The sequence below is a fragment of the Meles meles genome, chromosome 7, assembly GCF_922984935.1.
Source record: "Meles meles chromosome 7, mMelMel3.1 paternal haplotype, whole genome shotgun sequence".
NCBI lineage: Eukaryota > Metazoa > Chordata > Mammalia > Carnivora > Mustelidae > Meles > Meles meles.
The window spans coordinates 7,630,655-7,653,096 of NC_060072.1; the positions used below are offsets into that span (position 1 = coordinate 7,630,655).

The 22,442-nt window shown below is 38.5% G+C and overlaps 2 protein-coding genes across 11 annotated transcripts in view; one reads left to right on the forward strand and one right to left on the reverse strand.

The window, feature by feature from the left end:
• The window catches only part of XPNPEP3 (X-prolyl aminopeptidase 3), a 76,202-nt gene that overhangs the window by 52,988 nt on the left and 772 nt on the right, over positions 1-22,442 (reverse strand). Inside the window, exons 1-2 of one of the 2 annotated variants that reach the window (XM_046012889.1) lie at positions 7,188-7,224; positions 6,164-6,255 (exon numbers count right to left, since the gene is read on the reverse strand). Coding sequence is in view for 1 of the 2 variants with exons in the window: in XM_046012888.1 (XP_045868844.1) it covers positions 7,188-7,304 (117 nt within the window). In the remaining variant the exon portion in view is untranslated. Of the gene's footprint in view, positions 1-6,163; positions 6,256-7,187; positions 7,305-22,442 lie in introns of those variants that run through there. The other variant, XM_046012888.1, reaches the window with a different exon arrangement.
• Positions 1,207-21,065, forward strand: DNAJB7 (DnaJ heat shock protein family (Hsp40) member B7). Of its 9 annotated transcripts, XM_046012897.1 has the most exons (5): positions 1,207-1,475; positions 3,685-3,686; positions 10,518-10,730; positions 11,583-11,724; positions 15,947-21,065. In XM_046012897.1, the coding sequence occupies exon 5, from the start codon at positions 16,049-16,051 to the stop codon at positions 16,976-16,978; it is 930 nt and encodes a 309-aa protein (XP_045868853.1). In that variant the 5' UTR covers positions 1,207-1,475; positions 3,685-3,686; positions 10,518-10,730; positions 11,583-11,724; positions 15,947-16,048; the 3' UTR covers positions 16,979-21,065. The 9 variants fall into 9 exon arrangements, 8 of the variants coding, with proteins under 8 accessions (XP_045868853.1, XP_045868848.1, XP_045868849.1 ...); XM_046012892.1 differs by lacking the exon at positions 3,685-3,686 and having other exon boundaries at positions 1,207-1,583; XM_046012893.1 differs by lacking the exon at positions 3,685-3,686.

Genomic DNA, 22,442 nt, shown 5'->3' on the forward strand with positions numbered 1-22,442 from the left:
ATGATTGCCTTGGAACAGTCTAGTTGTTTTACCTCTGTATAGTTTGTCTCTCTAGCAAACTCCATAGTTTGCATTCCATTAATAAAATATTAATTTTTATTTATCTACAAGGGAAAAAATATACTTTTATTGATGAAGTTGGTAATAAATAAAAGATAAGTAAGCCAACAGAGTCAGTTCTAGAAGAGCTCACACTGCATTTCCACCTCCTCTGCCCCTGCCCCCAACTGAGCTGGCTAAGAGTCCTCTAGGGTTTGTGGGCATAATACTGAACTTTGTACCAGAGTCCAGGAAAAGCTTAACTATTTATCTCTCTGCTAATTATTCATGTTAAGTCTCTCACTGTTACCCAACACTGGACATTTCCCAATGTACCCAAGCAGTAAATACTTTTATAAAAGCAGAGGCTGGTTATAATTTGTGGCTCATCCAACCTTTTCTTTTTGTCTTCTTTCTCTCTACAGTCCACTTAATAAAACTAAATTAGAAATCAATTCTTTTTTTTAATTTTGAGAAATAAGGAAATTCACAATTTTAATGACTTTAATCTACGTGTTCTCTTCTGTTCTCGTTAATAAAAAAGCGTATACAGAGATATACTGGAAAGTGACTTCTGAAAAAACATACAATTATTTCACAATCAGAACAGGATTGGAAAACTGCCTTTTACTCCCTTCAAGATATTCCTCTCCTAGGCACCCTGGTGGCTCAGTCGTTAAGCGTCTGCCCTCTGGGTCGAGCCCCACGTAGTGCTCCCAGGTCTGGGGGAGCTTCTCCCTCTCTTCTCCCTTTCCCACTCCCACTCCCCCTGCTTGTGTTCCCTCTCTGGCTGTCCCTCTGTCAAATAAATAAATCTTAAAAAACAAAAAAAGATATTCCTCTTCTTCCTGAATCCAATTTCATACAACTGACTACATGAGAAACATTTAAAACACTGGCTACATTTTCCTAAGCTTATGAATCATCAACACTATGGAGTGATCATTAACTAAATGCTTCCAAACTTCTAAAATCTCAAAGTAACAAAGAACTCTTTGGTCATGACAAAAAATTTTCTTTGGTCAAGAAAAAAGACATCTTTTCTTATCACTTGAAGGAAGAAATAAAAAAGGTGTGACGAAGTAATGAACCTTAACCCTACAGGTAAACCTGGCAGTTGTTATGGCCTTTGGTCATAAAACTAACCGCTGTAATGGTCAATCTGGCCTGAATTTCTTCCGATAAAACGGTATGTAATAAGAATGTCTATTCGTAACTTTGTGACATTGTAATGCAGTAAAGAACGAAGTATTTTATCATGTGGAATCAATTAAGGAGGGGCTATTCTATTCTATTCTAACAAGCTTCTTTACCAATCAAATGGCTCCACGTCACAATCTGGATTCTGCAAATAGCAAAGTCTCACAATCAACTAAGACTCTACAGCTAAGAGGAAAAGTTCTTCCTGGACATTCAGGACTGGACCTCTCAAGAAAGTAAGAAAAATGTTCTTCATATTTAATCAGCCAAGCAGAAAACCCAAAGAGGAAAGTTTTACAAAGACTAAAACGGATGGAAAGATGCAAGCCTTTGCTACGACCTAGGTATGTGTTTTAATTATTTCCTAAAAAATAACTAGATTAGGATTTTAACATGGTCTGATCTTCAACCAGAGTTCTTAAAATGAATGCTTTAATATTAGGTAGTTTTTATTGTCTACAAGAAAGCAGTTTATAAACTGATCTATTACTATCTAGCTGGAGAACAGGGTTTAAAAAAAGTTAATGTTTCCTTTATAAAGTAAAACATAGACCCTCTCTGAAAAAATGAAGTGACCAAATAAACAATAAAAAAAAATACTCTGAATAGATTTTATTTGCATATATTGAGCAAAACAAGCTTGACAGAATGAGTACATGCTGTATGATTCCAAGAAGAACCTAAACAATCCACGTTGACAGAAACTGGAGCAATGGTTAAGGACGGAGTGGGGACTGACTGGAGCAAGAAGACTTTCTGGGGTGATGAAAACATTCTATATATCTTGACTGAGGTGTGTGAGGTATACTGGCATCTACTTTTGTCAAAACGCACTGAATTCTGATTCATGATATGTAAATTTGAGATCTATGCAATTCATGATATGTAAATTTCACATTTAGAAAAGTATACTACTCTCGGGGCACCTGGGTGGCTCAGTGTGTTAAAACCTCTGCCTTCAGCTCAGGTCATGATCTCGGGGTCCTGGGATGGAGCCCCACATCGGGCTCTCTGCTCCATGGGGAGCCTGCTTCCTCCTCTCTCTCTCTGGCTGCCTCTCTGCCTACCTGTGATCTCTGTCTGTCAAATAAATAAATAAAATCTTAAAAAAAAAAAAAGTATACTACTCTCTAAACTTGAAATACCTCTTACACTAAGAATTCCCTCTGGTGAATTTCTTATTAAAAATCTTATGACAAAAAAAGCCTTTTTAGAAATTCCAGATAGTATTCTTCATCACAACTGTTTCGTACTGTTTTGTGGTTAAGTGTGGACTCATAGTCAGACTTTCGTTGAGTTGGAATCCTGGCTCAACAACTTAGTGAATGACTTGGGAAGAGCAACCAAACTGCTTTATGTTTTCAGTTTTCTCCTTTGTCAAATGGAGATAATAATAGCAATTACTTCTCAAAGTTGTCAAGAGGATTAAGTAAGTTAAAATACTAAGAACAGTAAGAACTATATAAATATTAGATAGAATTATTATCACCATAAAGAATTTCACTTAAAGACATTGTCATTCTGGTAATCAAAAGCCAGGGAGGAAAAAAAAAAAGCCAGGGAGGACAATGAACGAGTAAAATTTACATGGAAAGCCACTATCCCTATCAAGGTAATTATTTACACAGAAGCCCTGAAAATCTTTGACGTTCTCCTGCAATAAGAATGAGTCTCAAGCAATTCAGAAGCTTATTATTCAGTTCTTTGTAAGATTCCTGATTCTTGTCTACGGCAGATTCTTGCTGATCTTACTTCAGAGAATTTCTCAATATGAATGGGAATGCACAAAGGTTAAAGAGAACAGAAGTTATTTACTTTTAATGTATCAGTATTTAAAACACAGGAAAATCATTGTATCTCAAATTACTTTTCTCCCAGCATTAAAAAACAGAGAAATACTCCATAATTCTGCACTAGATGGCAGTTTATGGAATTTCTATAAGCTAATTATCATACAATAACTGAAATGAGTAATGAACAAATCCCATACATACAGGTTAAATGTATAGGTTTATTCGCTTGTCAATTTATACATGAAACCACTTCAGTCTTTATTCTGAATTAAAATCTACTTGAGACAATGAATAGGAAAATGCACAACTAATACAAATATGGGATTATTTTAAAAATTCCATAGATACACAGGAAATGAGAAAAGAAAATGTATTACTTGGGGCACCTGGGTGGCTCACCATTAAGGTCTGCCTTTGGCTCGGATCATGATCCCAGGGTCCTGGGATTGAGCCCCAGATCGGGCTCCCTGCTCAGCGGGAAGCCTGCTTCTCCCTCTCCCAGTTCCCCTGCTTGTGTTCCCTCTCTTGCTATGTCTGTCAAATAAATTAATAAAATCTTAAAAAAAAAAAAAAAAGCCCTTCCCTTGAGATTCTGATTCAGTAAGTCTATAGGATCATGGCATGTATGTATGTTTTGAAAAAGCTCGCCCAGTGGTCCAGGCAGATTCAGACTACCTGGAATTTGTCATTTCTTGGACATATACTTTAATTTTTAAATAGTGTAAAAATCTCACAGTGCCAAAAGAAATCTTGATCTTTTAGATACTGAAGTCAAGCATTTTAACAAAAACTTAAAAAAAATACACCCCTTGCTCAAGGTATAACTACAACTAGACTATGACTGAAAGATGGAGAACTAATTGGTTTTGACACTTTTTTTTTTTTTTTTTTTTTTAAATATTTTATTTATTTATTTGACAGAGAGAGATCACAAGTAGACTGAGAGGCAGGCAGAGAGAGAGAGAGGGAAGCAGGCTCGCTGCTGAGCAGAGAGCCCGATGCGGGGCTCGATCCCAGGACCCTGAGATCATGACCTGAGCCGAAGGCAGCGGCTTAACCCACTGAGCCACCCAGGCGCCCCGGTTTTGACACTTCTAAGGGAAGAAGATTCAGGAATTATCTAGCACTCAGTCTAGGACCAACCTTTCCATCATGTTAAATATTATACTTGACAATAACTGTACAGCCTCAGCCATTGTATCTGATAAGGGACAAAGAGGTAAATGGTAAAAGCATTCCCTCAAATTGTGGGCCACAAAGCTGTATCCTCAGTACTTCCCGATGAATCTGTTCCCTATTGTAACTGGAAACCAAGTGGTTCTGGGTATGTTGGACAAGTCATTTTGACAAGCCCAATTCTCTGAAAGCGCTATAAACTATATCACATATTCCAAGATTAATTGTGCCCAGGAATGTAACAATGTTAGAAATATAGATTCTTGGAAATAATGCTTTATTAGGCAGTAATTTCCTATTCTCTGGTAAGTTGCAGTGCTTATGTGAGTTGAACACCTTGGTGTTCTCCTGATGACAGCGTTACTCCTGTGGCAATGTCTGGGAACTATGTAACTATCTATCTGCACAGATACTATAAAAAGTAGATTCACAGTTTGTAACACCATATAGCTCAGAATGCCACTTACCTTCCTGCACAGAATCACTTTTTCCCTGCTTGGGTGGTAAATGGTAGACATATTAGTGATCAGGAGGATGAAATGACATTTTCTGTCTCTACAGACTTAGTCCTCAGCACCGGGATGGCAATGTAAAAAAAAAAAAGAAATTGGGGGTGCCTGGCTGGCTCTGGCAGTAGAGCACGTGACTCTTGATCTTGGGGTCGCAAGTTCAAGCCCCATGTTGGGCCTAGAGATTACTCAAAAATAAATAAGTAAATTCACACATACGTACTTTAAGGAAGTAAGTTTTTAAAATCACTAGGAGACCTTGGGAAAGTCAGTCTGATTTTTTATTTCCATCTCAAGCAGTAGTAGCACACCTAGAACAGAATTCCTTTATCTCTGAGCCATTTTGCTACATATTTCCCAGGTTACTTTTGCTTCAGGAAACTTGGGTGGATATGGCCAGGAAAAATCCAAAGGAAACAGCTCCCCAAAATTCAGAAAGAGCTGACCCAGTAATTTCATTTCTAAGAATTTATTTTTAAGAAATAACTGATGAGTATACAAAGTACACACATGTGTATACACACACACACAGACACACGTACTTCTCTATAAAAAATAAGTCCAGAAAGATACATACACCAAAACCTTAAGAGTGGTTTTCTATGAATGGTGGAATTTTAAGTTATTTTAAAAAAATATATATTTTTACCTGTATTCTCTAACACTTCTAATAATATATATGGGTCTTGTATAATAATTAGAGAAAGGATTGAGATATTTTCCAGAAGTTTTAAGTACTTGCAAGTACTGGGAAAACAGGCCAAACATGAAACTTTCTGAAACAAACCAAGTAGGAGATGATATAATTTTATACTCTAACAGACTGACTGCCCCTGTTAAAGAAATTTAAAAAATATATATTATATGCCTTTTTTTTTTTCCTCAATAATTTACTCTTTCTCCACGCCACAATCATTTCAACACTTCTATGTCTACATAGAGAAAGACAAGCGATTAATACTTTGGACACTTACATAGTTTTTGCTTCCAAAAACTGTATACCTGGTTTAACACTGATGATTCTGTTTTAAAATTCCATCTACTTTTATTCCTTCTTAGCCCAATGTCTAAAGCCCTACATCCAGAAGAGTAAAAATTACGACAGACATCTCTTCTCCTCTCATAGCTGATATGAACATAATACATTTATGAATATATGTGTGTATATTTATTTACAATCATCTTTACACAGTTATCATGTACCTAACATACACAGCAAACAGTTTAGATACAGAGGCCATTCTCTTTACAATATGATTACTAGTTTCAAGGCCTAGAAAACGCAGCTCACCATGTAAAAATATCTCACCACGAGAAATCAGTAATTTTCAAAGCTGGTAAAACTCAATGTCAATTCTACTTTTTTTTTTTTAAATGAGGCTACAAGTAGGTTGATAGGTTGAGAAATACTTAAATTAATACTAACTGGAATGCGAGTAAGCTTACCTTACAGCTTTGAAAAACTCTGATTTCTTGTGTATTTCAGTGGTGAGCTGCATTTCCTGAGTCTCAGCCGATTTCCCAGCAGAAATTCCAGTCTGAGGAAGAATCAGCAAAAGGAAGCCCTCACTGAGAGACACACTGGTATCATTCACTGAGTACAGACAGTGAAAGAAGAACATTTCTAAAGGCAATTTAGATTATTAGTCTATACACTTACATAGCAAATACAGATTTAACTTCCCATGGCAGAAGCAACAATTAATTTCCTTTGAAAATCTGACTGCTTTTTCTACAAAGCATTTGGTTTTGCCCTACCTACCTGTTTGGGATGGTATTCACTCAACACAGTTCACCTTTTAACTGCCTTTTTATCATTGTTATCACTTCTCAAAGCTGTAAAAATCCAATGGGGAAATGTAATCTCCTTAGCAATATTTTTGTTAAATGAAATGACCACTTAATAGTCTCAAGAAAAAAACATGTTTTCTTCCTTCCTTTTTTTTTTTTTTTTTTTTTTAAATAGGCTCCATGCCCAACATGGGGCTCAAACTCATAATGCTGAGATCAAAAGTCTAATGCTCCACAGACTGAGCCAGCTGGGTGCCCAGAAAAAGTCTTTAACATAAGCTCACAGGGAATGAATCACTTGATCTAGCAACTATGTCTTAGAAAGTAATGTAACTTTTCTTTTAAAATATCCTGAAATACATACTTTTCATTGATAATTCTGAATTGTAAGGCTTGTTGTATTTATTACTCTAGACAGTGCCATCAACATAGTACCAGCAGCCACATGTGCCTTTTTAAGTCTAAAATTAACTAAAATAAAAGTAAAATAAAACATTAAGTTCTTCAGTTGCACTAGCAACACTTTAAGTATGAAATAACCACTTGTGGCTGGTGGATACCGTACTGGGCAGCACAGATCTAGAACATTTACATCACTGCAAAAAATTCTATCGGATAGCATAGTTCTAAGTGAAGCATCTAAAGAGAGAGACGGTTATTAACAGTTTAAAGGACTTACCTGGTCTGAGGAGGTGTGGGTGTGTAAAGGGGCTGGGCTGGCCTAAGTATCGGGTTGGAATTCTCCTCTCTGGGATGGGCTGGAGGCAGTACCTTCGCTGAGAACACGACATGCATCCTGAAGGAAAATAAAATGAAATGGAACAATAATCTAGAAAGTCCTCACTGTATGTATACATTTAACTCTCTCCAGCAGTTCGATCTCCTTCAACATTTATATGGCCCTTCCTCTGTGGCAGTCAGGAACTGTGTTGGACCCTAGGAATATAGAAATGAGCTAATTTTTACCCTTAGCAACTTTAGTCTACTGCTATAACAGAGGTACATACACAGAGTATGACTATGGTATGAACCAAGAGCTATGCGAACAAAAGACAACAAACAAAAGCAAGGAAGGAGTAGGGGTATTTCACAGAGGTAGTTATGAAGCTGTGTCCTAAAATTCAGAAAAAGAGAATTAACATTTTTACCTAGAATATGCGAAGGATGAGAAAATACACACATGCTCTCTCATTTAACCTTGGAAATGTTAGAGCTAGATTAAATCATGTATGAAAAATGTTTAATCCTGGTATATGACAAACACTATTATTAGCATTTATTCAACAAGATTTAAGCATGTGATAGAACACATGGTAGAAAACAAGGTAAGAATGAGGACTGTGGTCTTTAAAGAATATACAGTCTAGTGGAGGTGAGACGAAACGACACTGTAACACTACATGGCGAACACCATGGTGGAGTTAAATTCACAAGCTTTTCTGAGAGCACAGAAACTAATACAATGTTGTGGGATGGGTACAAAGACGAAGATAGGCACACAGTGCTCTGGGGAACAGAGAAGCACACAAAAGGTGTTGGTGGCAGAAGCCGGGGATGCCTACTCTGAATAAGAATTAGTCAAGTGGGGGCGCCTGGGTGGCTCAGTGGGTTAAAGCCTCTGCCTTCGGCTCAGGTCATGATCCCAGGGTCCTGGGATCGAGCCCCGCATCGGGCTCTCTGCTCAGCAAGGAGCCTGCTTCCTCCTCTCTCTCTGCCTACTTGCGATCTCTCTCTCTGTCAAATAAAAATAAATTAAAAAAAAAAAAAAAAAAAAGAATTAGTCAAGTGAAGGGCACCTGGGTGGCTCTGTTGGTAGAGCACACGACTTGATCTCCAGGTTGTAAGTAAGAGCCCCATACTGGGTGTAGAGATTACTTGAAGATAAAATCTTTTTTTAAATAATTTTTTATTAACATATAATGTATTATTAGCCCCAGGGGTACAGGTCTGTGAATCGCCAGGTTTACACACTTCACAGCACATACCTTCCCCAATGTCCATAACCCCACCACCCTCTCCCTACCCCCTTCCCCTGGCAACCCTCAGTTTGTTCTGTGAGATTAAGAGTCTCTAATGGTTTGTCTAAAGATAAAATCTTCACGGGGCGCCTGGGTGGCTCAGTGGGTTAAAGCCTCTGCCTTTCGCTCGGGTCGTGATCCCGGGGTCCTGGGATCAAGCCCCGCGTCGGGCTCTCTGCTTGGCGGGGAGCCTGCTTCCTCCTCTCTCTCTCTCTCTGCCTGCCTGCCTCTCTCCCTGCTTGTGATCTCTATCTGTCAAATAAATAAATAAAATCTTTAAAAAAAAAAAAAAATCTTCACAAAAATCAGTCAGTTGAAAGAGAAATGGGTCTGGAAGGTGTTATAAATGAGATTACAAAAGAGAAGTCATAGAAGGCCGTGTGTGTGTGTCTAGGGGGAAAAGAGAGTTTCAGGTCAGTGTTGCTGGAGAAAGATGAAAAGATTATAAAGGTAAGGATCAGACCATTAAAGGCTTTATATGTATACCAAATTACAGAATTAAGATTTTAACTGCCGTCATCATTGCTTTTTTACAAACAAGGAATTGGACTCAAAGAAGTAATCTGTGCCATGTTACACATTACTGGGGAAGCTGAAATTCAAACCTAGGTTTTTTTGTTTGTTTGTTTAGATATTATTTATTTGAGAGAGAAAGAGAGAGCATGTGGGCCAATGCACCAGCAGGGGGAGGGGCAGAGGGAGAAGCAGACTCCCCACCCAGCAGGGACCCTTATGCGGGGCTTGATGCCAGGACCTGGAGATCATGACCTGGGCCGAAGGCAGACGCTTAACTGACTGAGCCACCCAGGCGCCCCCAAACCTAGGTTTATTAAACTCCAAAATCTTTGCTCTTATCCCTCCACCCTGTTGACCAGTAGGTGTTCTCTGCTGATCTCAACAACACAAACTACTATACAACCTCCTCATGAACATACCATTGCTACAACAGGAGGATGTGATGTCTGGATCAAGTTAAAAGTTTTTGTAGGGACTATGTGGTAGGAACGAGGAGTACACATTTAGTGAGTTAGGAGTCTTAAATGTTAACTCTGAGTTAAATTTACAGAGGCTAAAATCTTAAAAAAAAAAAAAAGAAAAAAGAAAGAAAGAAAGAAAAAAGGGGCGCCTGGGTGGCTCAGTGGGTTAAAGCCTCTGCCTTCGGCTCAGGTCATGATCTCAGGGTCCTGGGAACAAGCCCCGTGTTGGGCTCTCTGCTCAGCAGGGAGCCTGCTTCCCTTCCTCTCTCTGCCTGCCTCTCTGCCTACTTGTGATCTGTCTGTCAAATGAATAAATAAAATCTTTAAAAAAATAAATAAAAAATACATTTGCAGAGGATTATTGAAAAAAATTATAGCTTCTTAGATGATTAAAAAGACAAAATGGTAAAGGTTTCTAGGCAGTGTGAAAATATAATTAAGGATAGTGAAAAATGGGAAAAAGGAAAAACAAGTATTTCCTGGCATCTAGCTTTAGAAAATGTACAGAATACATATTAGGGAATATGCCCAGTCTACATACATTGAAAGCTTAACAAAGATGAGGCAAGTGATTTACAGAAATACAGAGGGCGGAGGAACTTGCTAGAGGACAACATGGGAATGTATCAACCAAGTCCTGACGTGGGAAACACTACAGGACAAACAATTCTGTTTCTTCCACATGAATTTTCTGGCAGGTAAGAGATGGAAAGAGGGGGGCGCCTGGGTGGCTCAGTGGGGTAAAGCCTCTGCCTTCGACTTAGGTCTTGATCCCACGATCCTGGGATGGAGCCCCGCATCGGGCTCTCTGCTCAGCAGGGAACCTGCTTCCTCCTCTCTCTCTGTCTGCCTCTGCCTACTTGTGGTCTTTGTCTGTCAAATAAATAAATAAAATCTTTGGGGAAAAAAGAGATGGAAAGAGGAATTTATAGATAAAAAAACCTTAAAATTATTATCAGTTAATTATAATATTAACAGAACCTGTTAATTTACTTGGAGATGGTGTCTTTGCAGATGTAATTAAGGATCTTGAAATGAGGAGATCATCCTTTATCACCTGGGTAGGTCCTCAATTCAGTGACAAGCCCTCTTGTAAGAGAAATGTAGAGAGAGATTTCAGACTGACGAGAAAACAGAAGAGGAGGAAGTAATGGGACCATGGAGGCAGAGACTGAAGTGTTGTGGCCACATGCCAAAGAAGATCTACAGTCACCAGAAGCTGAAGAGGTAAAGAACAGATTCTTTCCTAGAGCCTTTGGAAGGCATATAGCCCTGCTGACACTTGATTTCAGACCTGTGGCCTCCAGAGCTGTGAGAGAATTCTGCTATTTTAAGCCACCAAGTTTGTGGTTATTTGTTATGGCAGCCTCAGGAAACTAATACCGTGACCTACTAAGATTACAACTTGCCATAGGAAACCACTGCACTGAAATGCTCCATACTGAGGGAAGCTCTAGTTCAGGAGGAGGAGGGATGTGAGGGTGCTCAGTAATTTTTTTTTAAAAAGATGTTATTTATTTATTTAAGAGAAAGAGAATGAGAGAGAGAGAGAGAGAGAGAGCAGAGAGCGCGAGCATGAGAAGGGGAAGGTCAGAGGGAGAAGCAGATCCCCTGCTGACCAGGGAGCCTGAAGCAGGACTCCACCCCAGGACTCCAGTATCACAACTGGATCCGAAGGCAGTTGCCCAACCAACTAAGCTACCTGAGCACACCTGCTCAGTCGTGTTTAAGAGCATAAAGCGATCCTGAGACCTACCCTTGCCTCAACTAAACATCAGATTCCCTACAGTGTTACTTGCAAACACCTATAGAAATGACCTTCCTGCGGCGCCTGGGTGGCTCAGTGGGTTAAGGCCTCTGCCTTCGGCTCAGGTCATGATCCCAGGGTCCTGGGATCGAGCCCCTAATTGGGCTCTCTGTGCAGCGGGGAGCCTGCTTCCCCCTCACTCTCTTCCGACTTGTTATCTCTGCCTATCAAAAAAAATAAACTATTAAAAAAAAAAAAGACTTTCCTCAACACACTTTTGGCCCACTTTGATTTTTAGTTATTTGATCCTTGACGTTTGTGTTTCTTGAAAGGAGAGAAGGCAGAAGGAGAAGATGATAACGGGTTGGGTTGTCCATATACAAGGACTGTGCTGGTGAACTGACTGTGATGGAGTATTACGAAGAAAAGGAACACAATGAGGAATTTAGTATAACTACCAAGTTTTCTTCACCTGTAAGCAAACTTTTTAAAAAGATTTTATTTATTAGAGAGAGAGCGCGCGTGCATGCGTGAGTGTGCACACATGCACACACGCACAAGCACGGGGAGGGGCAAAGGGAGAGGAAATAACAGACTTCCCTGCTGAGCAGGAAGCCCAGCATCGTTGGTCTTGATCTCAGGCCCCTGGGATCAGGACCTGAGTGGAAGGCAGACACTTAACCGACTGAGCCACCCAGGCGCCCCAGCCAACTTTTGTCTTAATCAAAGCTCACAGAATATAGGATGCAGTTCCATTTCTCCTTATTACAACAGACAGTAGAGACCCAGTGTATTTAATACCTCCAATCCCAGCATCACTGATAATAATGATCACGATGACAGCCAACATTCACGGTTTATGACATTGCAGAAGGTATTCTAAGGACCCTACATGTATTAACTATCCTTTATAGCTGTGTGAAAAAAGTATAATTCTAAATTTTTAACTAATTTTTGAACGGGTAACATGTTCATATGGATCAAAGCTCAAAAGATATAGAAAAGATTTACAGGGAAAAGCTTTCCTCCCACATTTGTCCCCAAGTTACTCTGTACCCTCTCCTTGAGACAGCCACTATTATCACTTTTTTGCTGAAACCACATCTGTGTATTAGTATCTCCTTCTTTATACAAATAGTAGCATGTATGTTTGACGTAGATGCTATTACAATACTGACCATTTAAAGATGAGGAAAAAAAGATACACATGAGAAACTTGCCCAAGATGAAGAATTACTGAGACAGAACTAGAATCTGAACAATCTATTTGTAGAGCCCATAACCACTGGACTACATTGTCTATAGTACTGTTTTGGCAACAAAATGATCGAATGTAAAAAGTTAACGAATTCTTTTTTTTTTAACCTTAAGAGGACATACCAGAAGACCCAATCCTTCTATTTTGGACCGCTTCCTATCACAGTAAGCTTAAGTCTAACGGACACAAACAAACAATACTTTTACCTACATTTAAGTAAACAGGGTTTTTTGCCCAAACGTTAATTACGTAATTAGTTGGTAGCAAAACTAGTATGTTGAGTCCTATTTCTAAAATCCAATTCCATTCAAAGTAGGGCCATTTCCTTAGTATAGACCCTCTTCGATTCACCTGGACTATGTCCCCTAGTTGATCTGCCTTTCTTGGATCCTGTCTTTAATTCACCCTCTGTAACTATACTATTTCCACAGTGATCCCTGTAGTCCTTTGCCTCAGTGTCCTCAAAGGCATCGTCAGCTAACTCAGGTTTAAATTCAGGATCTGTCCTTAACTCTCCAGCTTCTCAAATGAGCACTACAAATCTAGAATTTTCTTTCAGAATGCACTTCACACCCTAGCTTAGCACCCTTCATGATCTGCCTGTCCATTCCTCCAGCCCGTAAGCCTCAAAAAACATTACTGCAGCCACACCTGAAGACTCCAGCTAACTAGTCTGTACTGTAACAGTACTTAACTTTGAAAATACAGTTCTCTTGTCTAAAATGGCTTCTACCTGCTTCCAGGAGTTCAAACATCACTTCCTCTAGGAAGCCTTCTAATCCTCCAACCTTGGTGATGCTGATCCAACTGCCCCTCCTCAATGCTCCCATGCGTAATTCTGTTTTAATACCTGTGACACTGCGCATAATTCCTAATTAGTTTGCCAGTCTATTATAAACTTTTGGAAGGCAGGGATTATTTGTTATTTGACTTTATTTCCCAGTGATTAGACTGGGATATATTTTGAAGGTCACAAGTCAACCGGTCTGCTTTTTGATTAGATGCAGAATAAAAAAGAAATTAAGATGTTTCTCGGGTTTTTTGGCTTGAACAACAGGATGGATGATTGCACCACTAAATGAAATGGCAAAGACTGAGATACTTATTGGATATTCCAAAAGAGTACAAATAGGCAATCTGAAGCCCAGGGGGTAAAACAACAGGCTAGATGTAGAAATTAAGATTTCACAAGCACATAAGTAGTATCTAAAGCCTTGGGACTGGATATTACCTACCAAGACTGTGTAGATCAAATGTAGTGACTATTTTAGTGTAAGAAGGGAAAGCACAGGACAGAGGAGGAAAAACTAGAGGACTGTGGTATTTAGGAAGTCAAGTGTCTTAAAGGGAAGGGCTCCTCTGTGTCAAGAGCTGCGAAATACAAGGAGGCCAAAAGGATGACTACTGGTTTGGCAACACAGAAGTCACTGGAGACCCGGACAAGACGTTTTAGCAGGATGTAAAAGACAGAAGCCAAAATGGGTAAAGGTGGTCAAAAAGTATAAACTTATAAGTTGTGGGGCTGTCATGTACCACATAGTGACCATAGTTAACGATTCTTCAGTGCATATTTGAAAATTGCTAAAAACAAAAATCTTAAAAGTTCTTATCACAAGAAAAACAGGGTGCCTGGCTGGCTCAATCAATAGAGCACGAGACTCTTGATCTCGGGGTTGTGAGTTCAAGCCCCACACTGGGCACCGAGTTTACTTGGGGGGAAATAAAGTTCTTATCACAAGAATAAAATTGTAACTATGTGAACTAATGGATGATAACTAAACTTCTTTTGGTAATTATTTCACAACGTATACATTTATCAAATCAGTATATTGTACTCCTTAAACATATATGTCAATTATAACTCAGTTAAGACTGGGAGGAAAAAAGTAGAAGCCAGACTGGAGTGTGCCAACAAATAGAATAGACGAGAGCAGCAGCATCAACCAGAGACAATAATTTTGAGTCTTACTGTAAAGAGATTAGAGAAAATGGCACAGCAGCTAGGAGGGATAAGACATCAAGGGAGGAGGAATAATGAGAAGTAAATCCTTGTGTTATAGCCTCACACTCTATTGAAATTAGTTTTTCAGTGTTTCTTCCAATTACATAAATTCCTTGAGAGCAGAATTTTCTATTTTCTAATTCCTATCTGTATCACGGGTTCTTAACACATATTTGTAGAATGTCTAGAACCTGAACTCTTAAATCCTGGTCCAAGAAATGCAACAGAGTAGAAAGAGTAGAATTTAGAATCAGATAGATTCAAATTCAAATATCAGATTCTTCACTAATAAGCTAGGTAGCCTTAGACAAATTTATTTTTAAGAGCCTCAGGCTTCTTATGGGCACAAAGTATTTATTTTGCTGGAATGCTATTAACAGTAACATGAGAAACTGTGTGTAAGTCAGTTGGTATAGTATTTGACCTAAAGATGGTCAGCTCAAATAATGTTCAGTATTACCATTATTGTTATTTTCAACAGCAGGCAAACATAATCATATGTATGCCATTCATACATACATACATGTAGACTGGTATACTGTAGAAAGTTGAAAACCAGTCTGATGTAGCTCTTTTCCCCACTCACACTACCATTTTTTTTTTTGAGGGGGAGCACAATCATATTATCTCACATTATTTTATTTTTCTTTTTTATTATTTATATTATGATGTAAACTGTAAAAATCAGAATTTCTTACTTCTATTAACATCAGTGGTTAACTGTGTCTCAAAGTAGGCATTCAATAATTATATACTGAATATATGTGTACACTTTTCAAAATCTGTAACTTCACGTTTTGATGTAGTAAACTTGGAGGTGGAGAGACACCATCATCTCAAGTCATTCAATACTGGCATGCAGAAAGCTTGTCTATTATGCTACTTCAGGAAGCCTTCCCTGAAATAGCCCAAGTCTGGGCTAGGTGTCTCTCAGGACTGCTTAGCATCCAGTGCTTCTCCCTACAGTCCTTATTATACTGTAATCAAGTTTATTTCCTATTGAACTGCTTCTTGTTCGAAATAAACAAAAATGTCATATACTTGAATACTTTCCTACGTGGTTCACAATTTTATTTTTCAAAACCAAAACAAAGAACTGGGAAATAAGTTATTAAGGCTCAGTAGCCTAAAGGTCATATTATGCAAGGGGCACGCTGTGGTCAACAACAGGTCCCTCTAGTTTATGAGGCATCGTCTGAGGCTTCCAGGAGACTACAGGAGAAATAGTCCAGAGGGTCAGGATGGTCTGGTATGACTATGGACTAGCTCTACTTGGAAGGTCTCATCCCACCCCCAACCCCAGAATGACACCATAATGCAAACCTCTCTGACATAAGCTTGTAACTCTGCTTGCCACATAATCAGTGTCCTGATGTCTCCTAGCAGTGTCCATGGTAGTAACACTGTCTTCAATGTAAAAATGTGCCTATTTGCAGTCACTACTTCTAACACCACCGCCAGGAGAGCTTGAGCTGAGAGGAAACTACAGTTCTCGTTACTCAGACCCAGAACACCTCTTCCGTACAATCTGTTAAAACATGGTGGATTACTATGAAGTTCTAGGAGTGCAGAGATACGCTTCACCTGAGGACATTAAAAAGGCTTATCGTAAAGTGGCACTCAAATGGCACCCCGACAAAAATCCAGAAAATAAAGAAGAAGCTGAGAGAAAATTCAAAGAAGTAGCTGAGGCATATGAGGTATTATCAAATACTGAAAAAAGGGACATTTATGATAAATATGGCCAAGAAGGATTAAATGGTAGAGGCAGAAGTCACTTTGACGATTCTTTTGACTGTGGCTTCACATTCCGTAAGGCAGATGATGTCTTTAGAGAAATTTTTGGTGAAAGGGACCCATTTTCATTTCATTTCTTTGAAGACTCACTTGAGGACCTTTTAAATAGTCCAAGAAGCTCCTGTGGAAGCAAAGGTACAAGATCCTTTTTTGCTACCTCAAGTAAATATCCAGTTTTTGAGAGATTTTCTTCTTATGATACAGGATATACACCATATGGTTCACTGGGCCCCAAAGGCCTTAATCCATTCTCCTCCCTGGCATTCGATGAGAGTGGGATAAGCAACTATGTATCTGTTCCAGCTTCAGATAAGACTGGTAATAGAAATACAAACATACAGAGAGTTATTGAGAATGATCAAGAAACAGAAGAAGTTGATGATGATGGCGAGTTGAAGTCCTTCCTTATAGATGGTGTGGAAGATGAAGAGGGCTGTGCAGAAGAATGCAGTTGGAGAAGAAGGTCATTTAACAATTATTCACCAAAGTCCTATAGCCCCAAACACGTAACTCAATATACTTTTGTGGATAATGATGAGCAAGGCGTATCTTGGGTCACCAGCGATTGGAATCCTTCTACGTTCTCAGCAGGATTCCAAGAAGGTGGTAAGAGGAAAAAAAAAAAGCATAAAGTGGTGCAGAAGAAGAAGTCAACTAAAAAGAATCGTTAAATTGACTCTACAGACACATATGTTCATACAACAATTGAACACGACTGTATGTGTTTTGATTAATCAGTTTTGTACAACACATGTGTTTAATACTATATTAAGATTATGTCTTTAACATGTTTAGCAGAATTGTGGACATTTGATCAAAGGCTGTTCGGATGAGGTATGTTAGAAAAAGATGAGTTTGGTATGTTAGAAAAAGATGAGTTTGTGGTGACAGTGATAAAAAGAATTTGGAAAACAGGCAAATACCATTTCACTTTTCTTTGAGCTAAACATTTACAAATCACACTTTTTTTTCAGCAGAGTTTACAGGCCCATTCTTTTTATCTATTTGAAACTACTATGCAAACTTCTGAAATATGTATAGCACTTGGAGCTAAAAATTTATTAAGATACACAGGTTCAGACCATAAAGTTATTCATGAAATGAATTTTCTCCAATAGAGACAGAGCATTTGACACATAACTTAAGTATATTATAAATAAATATTAAAGTATAAAATATTTTAAGTTAAAAATAGCCAGAATTATATTTGCACCCCCATGTTTACAGAACTTATTCACAATAGCCAAGAGGTGGAAGCAACCCAAATACCAATCAATGGATGAATATACATATGGTGAAATACTATTCAACCTTAAAAAGGAAATCCTGTTACATGCTACATGCGTTACATGTTACACGGATAAAATTTGAAATATTATGGTAAGTGAAATAAGCCAGTCATAAAGACAAATCCTTATGATTCTACTTACACGAGGTAAGAAATTCATAAAAACAAAGTAGAATCGTGATTATCAGGACAAGGGAGGGAGAGGTGTTGTTAACGGGTCTAGTTTCAGATTTCAAGATGACAAAGTTCTAGAAATCAGTTTCACAATGTATATTTAAAAATGATTAACATGGTAAATTTTATGTTACGTGTCTTTTTCCACAATTAAAAAAAACACTACACTTATCCTGGATTTCTCAAAGCAATGAGGCTATATCATGTCTGCTGGGCCTACAGTGAATCACTCCAGACAGGAAGATTTCGGTTTTCTTTTTTACTATATACTATGTTCACAGGCTCTACAGAGACATTACTCTAAAACACCTTTAGCCACGATAATTTCAGGTTATGATGGAAGAAAAATTAATTACTGATGTATCAGACTTTGAGCAAGTGGTCTTAGCTAAATGTTTGCAGACATTTGCTTATTTTAAATGAACTTAGTTTAATTTCAATACAATTACTTCTTAGCTTCCTCTAATTTTTTTTTAAATATATTGCTATTATTTTCAAAATATATGATTTTTATTCATTCTTTCATTCACTCAATGGTGTTTTTTGAGTACCTACTATTTTTCAGTACTTGGGACACAGTAATGAACAAAACACCCAAAATCTTAGCTGTCACAGAGCTTACAAACTGGGCAAAGACAATAAGCAAATATTAAGTAAAATATGATGATAGTCATAGGTGCTAAAGAAAACAAAATAAAAGGTTACAGAAGTTCTGGAATACAAGGGTTGAAACTGTAGTTAAGATAGGCACAGAAAAATGATGGTTAACATCTGAGTAAAGATGTAAAGAAAGTAAAGGAGTTAACCATGGGCATATGAGGTGAAAGAGAATTCCAAAAGGAACAGCAAGTGAAATGTCTCTAAGGCTAGATGGGTAAGGTGTATTTGACGCTCCCAGAGATCACTGTGAACAATTAAGAGAACAAGCAGATGAAGTTAGAAAGGTAACAGGAGGTCAGATGATGCAGGGACTGCTAGATCACAGTTTGGACTGTTATGGGTCTGACAGGAAGCCACTGGAGGCTCTACACAGAAGAGTGACTGATATCTGATACATTTAAACAGGCCTACTCTGGCTGTTGTGGTTTTGTTGTTGTTTTTTAATGATTTATTTATTTTAGCAGGGGGAGGGGCGGAGGGGGTCGGAGACTCTCAAGCTGACTCCCCACTGAGTACGGAGTCAGACACAGGGCTCATGAGCTGAGCCAAGATCAAGAATTGGACACTCAACCCACTGAGCCACCCAGGCACCCCTGCCTGTTGTCATTAAGAAAAGACTCAAAGTAAGCAGATGTAGAAGCAGGGAAATCAGGCTACTGCTAGAATCTAGTACTAGTCCAGTAGAATACTGTAATAGCTTGGTCCAGGATGGTGGAGGGCAGGGGTGGTGGTGATCAAATTCTGGATATAGTCTAAAGGGCCAAGCAGAATTTACTGATAGGCTGAATACTGGGCATAAGAGGAGTCAAAGTTTTTGGCTTTAGTAACTGAGAGAAGAGATTTGCCATTACCTGAGATAGGACTGCAGGTGTTAAGTTTTGGCTGTGCTACATTTGAGATTCCTGAATTTATTAACCAAAAACAATTTCTTGGATTGACTTGCATCCTGCATATTCTTTGCCAATGAATTTTTTTTTAGTGATCTACTGATCATACTTTATTAATCCTTCATCTCTTAGAAATGTAATGACTGCAAATTTTAATGTGACTAAAAGATGTAAGCAAATAATCTAGCAAAACTAAAACCCAATCACCTTTGGCAAAATACAGTTCAGTGGCATATAGCAATATAACAAATCTAGAAACCACAAAAGATTATGACATCTACTCTTTAAATGACTGCTATAGTAATGTGAGCTTTCGCTTAATTTTGTTTGATTTCTAGTTGGTAGGTGGAGAGGAAATTCTATAGAAGGACTGGGAACGATTTGCATTAACTTATTTTGAGGGGGCACCTAGGGGGATCAGTTGGTTAAGCATCTGCCTTGACTCAGGTCATAATCTCAGGGTCCCGGGACCAAGCCCCATGTAGGGCTCCCTGCTCAGTGGGGAGTCTCCTCCTCCTTCTCCCTCCGCCCCTCCCCCTGCTCAAGCTCTCTTTCTCTCACACATAAATGAAAATCTTAAAAAATAAATACTGAACAAACCTTATTTTTAGAAAATAAAGTCATAAAAGCTTGAAGTATTTTAAATGCTACTTTTATAAAATGTGTTACTTAGTAAAGTTTATCAGTCATGTATCTGGGACTATTGTGAGTTGCAAAAAAAATAACAATTTTCCAACAACAAAACCAAAAACCAGTGTCTGAAAATTTAAAAATGTGACGAATGACATGCCCTCTAGTCCATTTTCCACTCTTAACAGATAACTAAAAATTCAGATTTAATCTTACTCAATAGATTACAATCATCCAATGGTTTCCCACTACCTAGAGGAATGGGAATATACAAGACCTTTCATGAGCCAGCCACCAGCTTTTCTTCCTAACTTGGTTTTTAAATCACTTCTTCCTACACCTTATGCTGAGCCCAAAATTTTCCAAAGGGTGTTCCAAGGGTTACCAGTTCAAGACTCACTACAGAAAAAGGACCCCATGGTCAAATACTGTTTGCAAATTACTGCCAAATACCTTTCTTTCTTGGGAGACTAGAATTAGTCTAGTATGGGCATGATGAAATGCAGCACTCCCCAAACTTATCTGACCACAGAACCATTTTGGTGTAATACCTACTACTTACTTAAAAACACATTTCAAAAAGGCTCTTCCAGGCTTACTGATGATTAAGAAGCTTTATTCTGTGCCTTTGCATATGCTCCCTCTGGCAGGATGGCTCAGTTACTCTATAGTCCGCTTGATAAAAGCCTTTTTCAAGTCTCAAGGTCTCCTAATGTTTAAGGGCAAATGCACATTTCCTCTTGGCTCCTCCCTGCTGCCAGGAAACATCTATCACTGTCTTTCTCCCTACCACTGTCACTAAATTTAGTATGTTATATTACAATTACTTGCTTTTTTGCCTTCCATGATGGTAGAAACTATGCTCCATCCTCACATGTGGTGTTTAATGTTTACTGAATGAATTAACTGCAAACAGGCTTTTAAAAAATCACTTATTCTTTAGTCAATGTTTTCACTTTAGGATTGCACGGCTCTCACCGATGAGAAAGCTTCCTACTGTACTCAATACTCTGCACTGCAGAGTTTTTCTAAAGAACAGCAACTAAGAGCACCACAGGCATGCAAAGCTCTATTTATGAGCATCTCAAGACAGTAGAATTTTCAAATTCTGAAACTTAGTAAAATCCCCAAATGACATTTTTAAAGACCCATCACTGCCTTTCTTGAGCCCCCATGCCACTTGAGTCAAGATGTTAGACTCTATCGCTATACTGTCATTTACCTATTGCTTGTCTATCACCCTGACAAGACAGCAATTCCAGGGAAGTGGAGATTCATCCAAAATGACTATTAAAAAGTTATTTAATGAAAAGAACATTCTTTTTAGCTCAATGAAAAGTTCCAAAAGGACTCTACTAAGCTGAAGTTAAGACCTAATGGTGGTATTACAGAAAAAGAACTAGACAGCAATTATACAACTAAAACTGATGACTTGCAACTTGTGATCCTATGTTGGCTTCAGTTCAGTAAAATGAGGATAACTGCCCAAACTTAATCCACTTGTGAAGATCCAAGCAGATCATCTATTCAAAACACCAATATATATATATACTGTAGTGTTAATGTTAGGAAGTGGTTTAATTTTCTTACTGCTTTAAGGCAAAATGAACCATAATGAATATATTTTTCAAAGATCTTGGCATGTATAATCCAGTATCTAGTGTTAAACTTTCATGGGCACCTGGGTGGCTCAGGTTATGATCCCAGGGTCCTGTGACTGAGCCCCACATCTGGTTCCCTGTTCAGCGGGGAGCCTGCTTCTCTCTCTCCCACTGCTGCTCCCCCTGCTTGTGCGCGCTTTCTCAAATTAAAAAATAAATAAATAAATAAATAAACCAAACCTCTCATTAATAGTTTTACACAAAGTCTCAATTAAAAAAAAAAGTCTCAAGCAAAAGATGGTACCAGCTCTAAACCATAGGTTGTGGCTTATGTGATTAACACTAGCTATGTATCTATTCACCTAATCCTATGGAGGACAGCTTTCTGCCACTTAACTATTAGAACCAAAGAGTGAATTCTGTGCACTGGACAGTGATTATTTTTTATTTTTTACAGGAAAAGAATCTTGCAATTACCATCCCACTTTCATTAAAGTAGATCAATGTGAGAAATACACGCCAAGACATAGATTTGATGTCAAATACCATATGCTCTGGTTTACACATTGGTCACCTATTGGCCAAAAACCTGAAATATGATCCAGTGGCCGATACGCCCGCAAAATAGTTGACTCAGCTTTCACTGATCGAGGTTTATGTTCACCAGATTAACTGTTCGCGAGAGTACACCCTAAAAGAATGGCCCCCATTATTCCAGGGCTCCTTCATCTTGCCTTTACGAACGGGGCTTCAGACATTAAAAAGCCCCGGGAGTATTTCCAAGCATTATCTCTTCGGAGAGGAAATGCTCAAGGGATTTGTGTTACCAAACATGTTTCTTGTACACGCTGGAGCCAGCTCTCGAGTCAACTCTTTGAAAACACGAAACCAGCAT

Bases quoted from the DNA above. Each gene is read 5' to 3' on its own strand.
- DNAJB7 (XM_046012892.1), top strand. From the start codon at position 16,049: ATGGTGGATTACTATGAAGTTCTAGGAGTGCAGAGATACGCTTCACCT.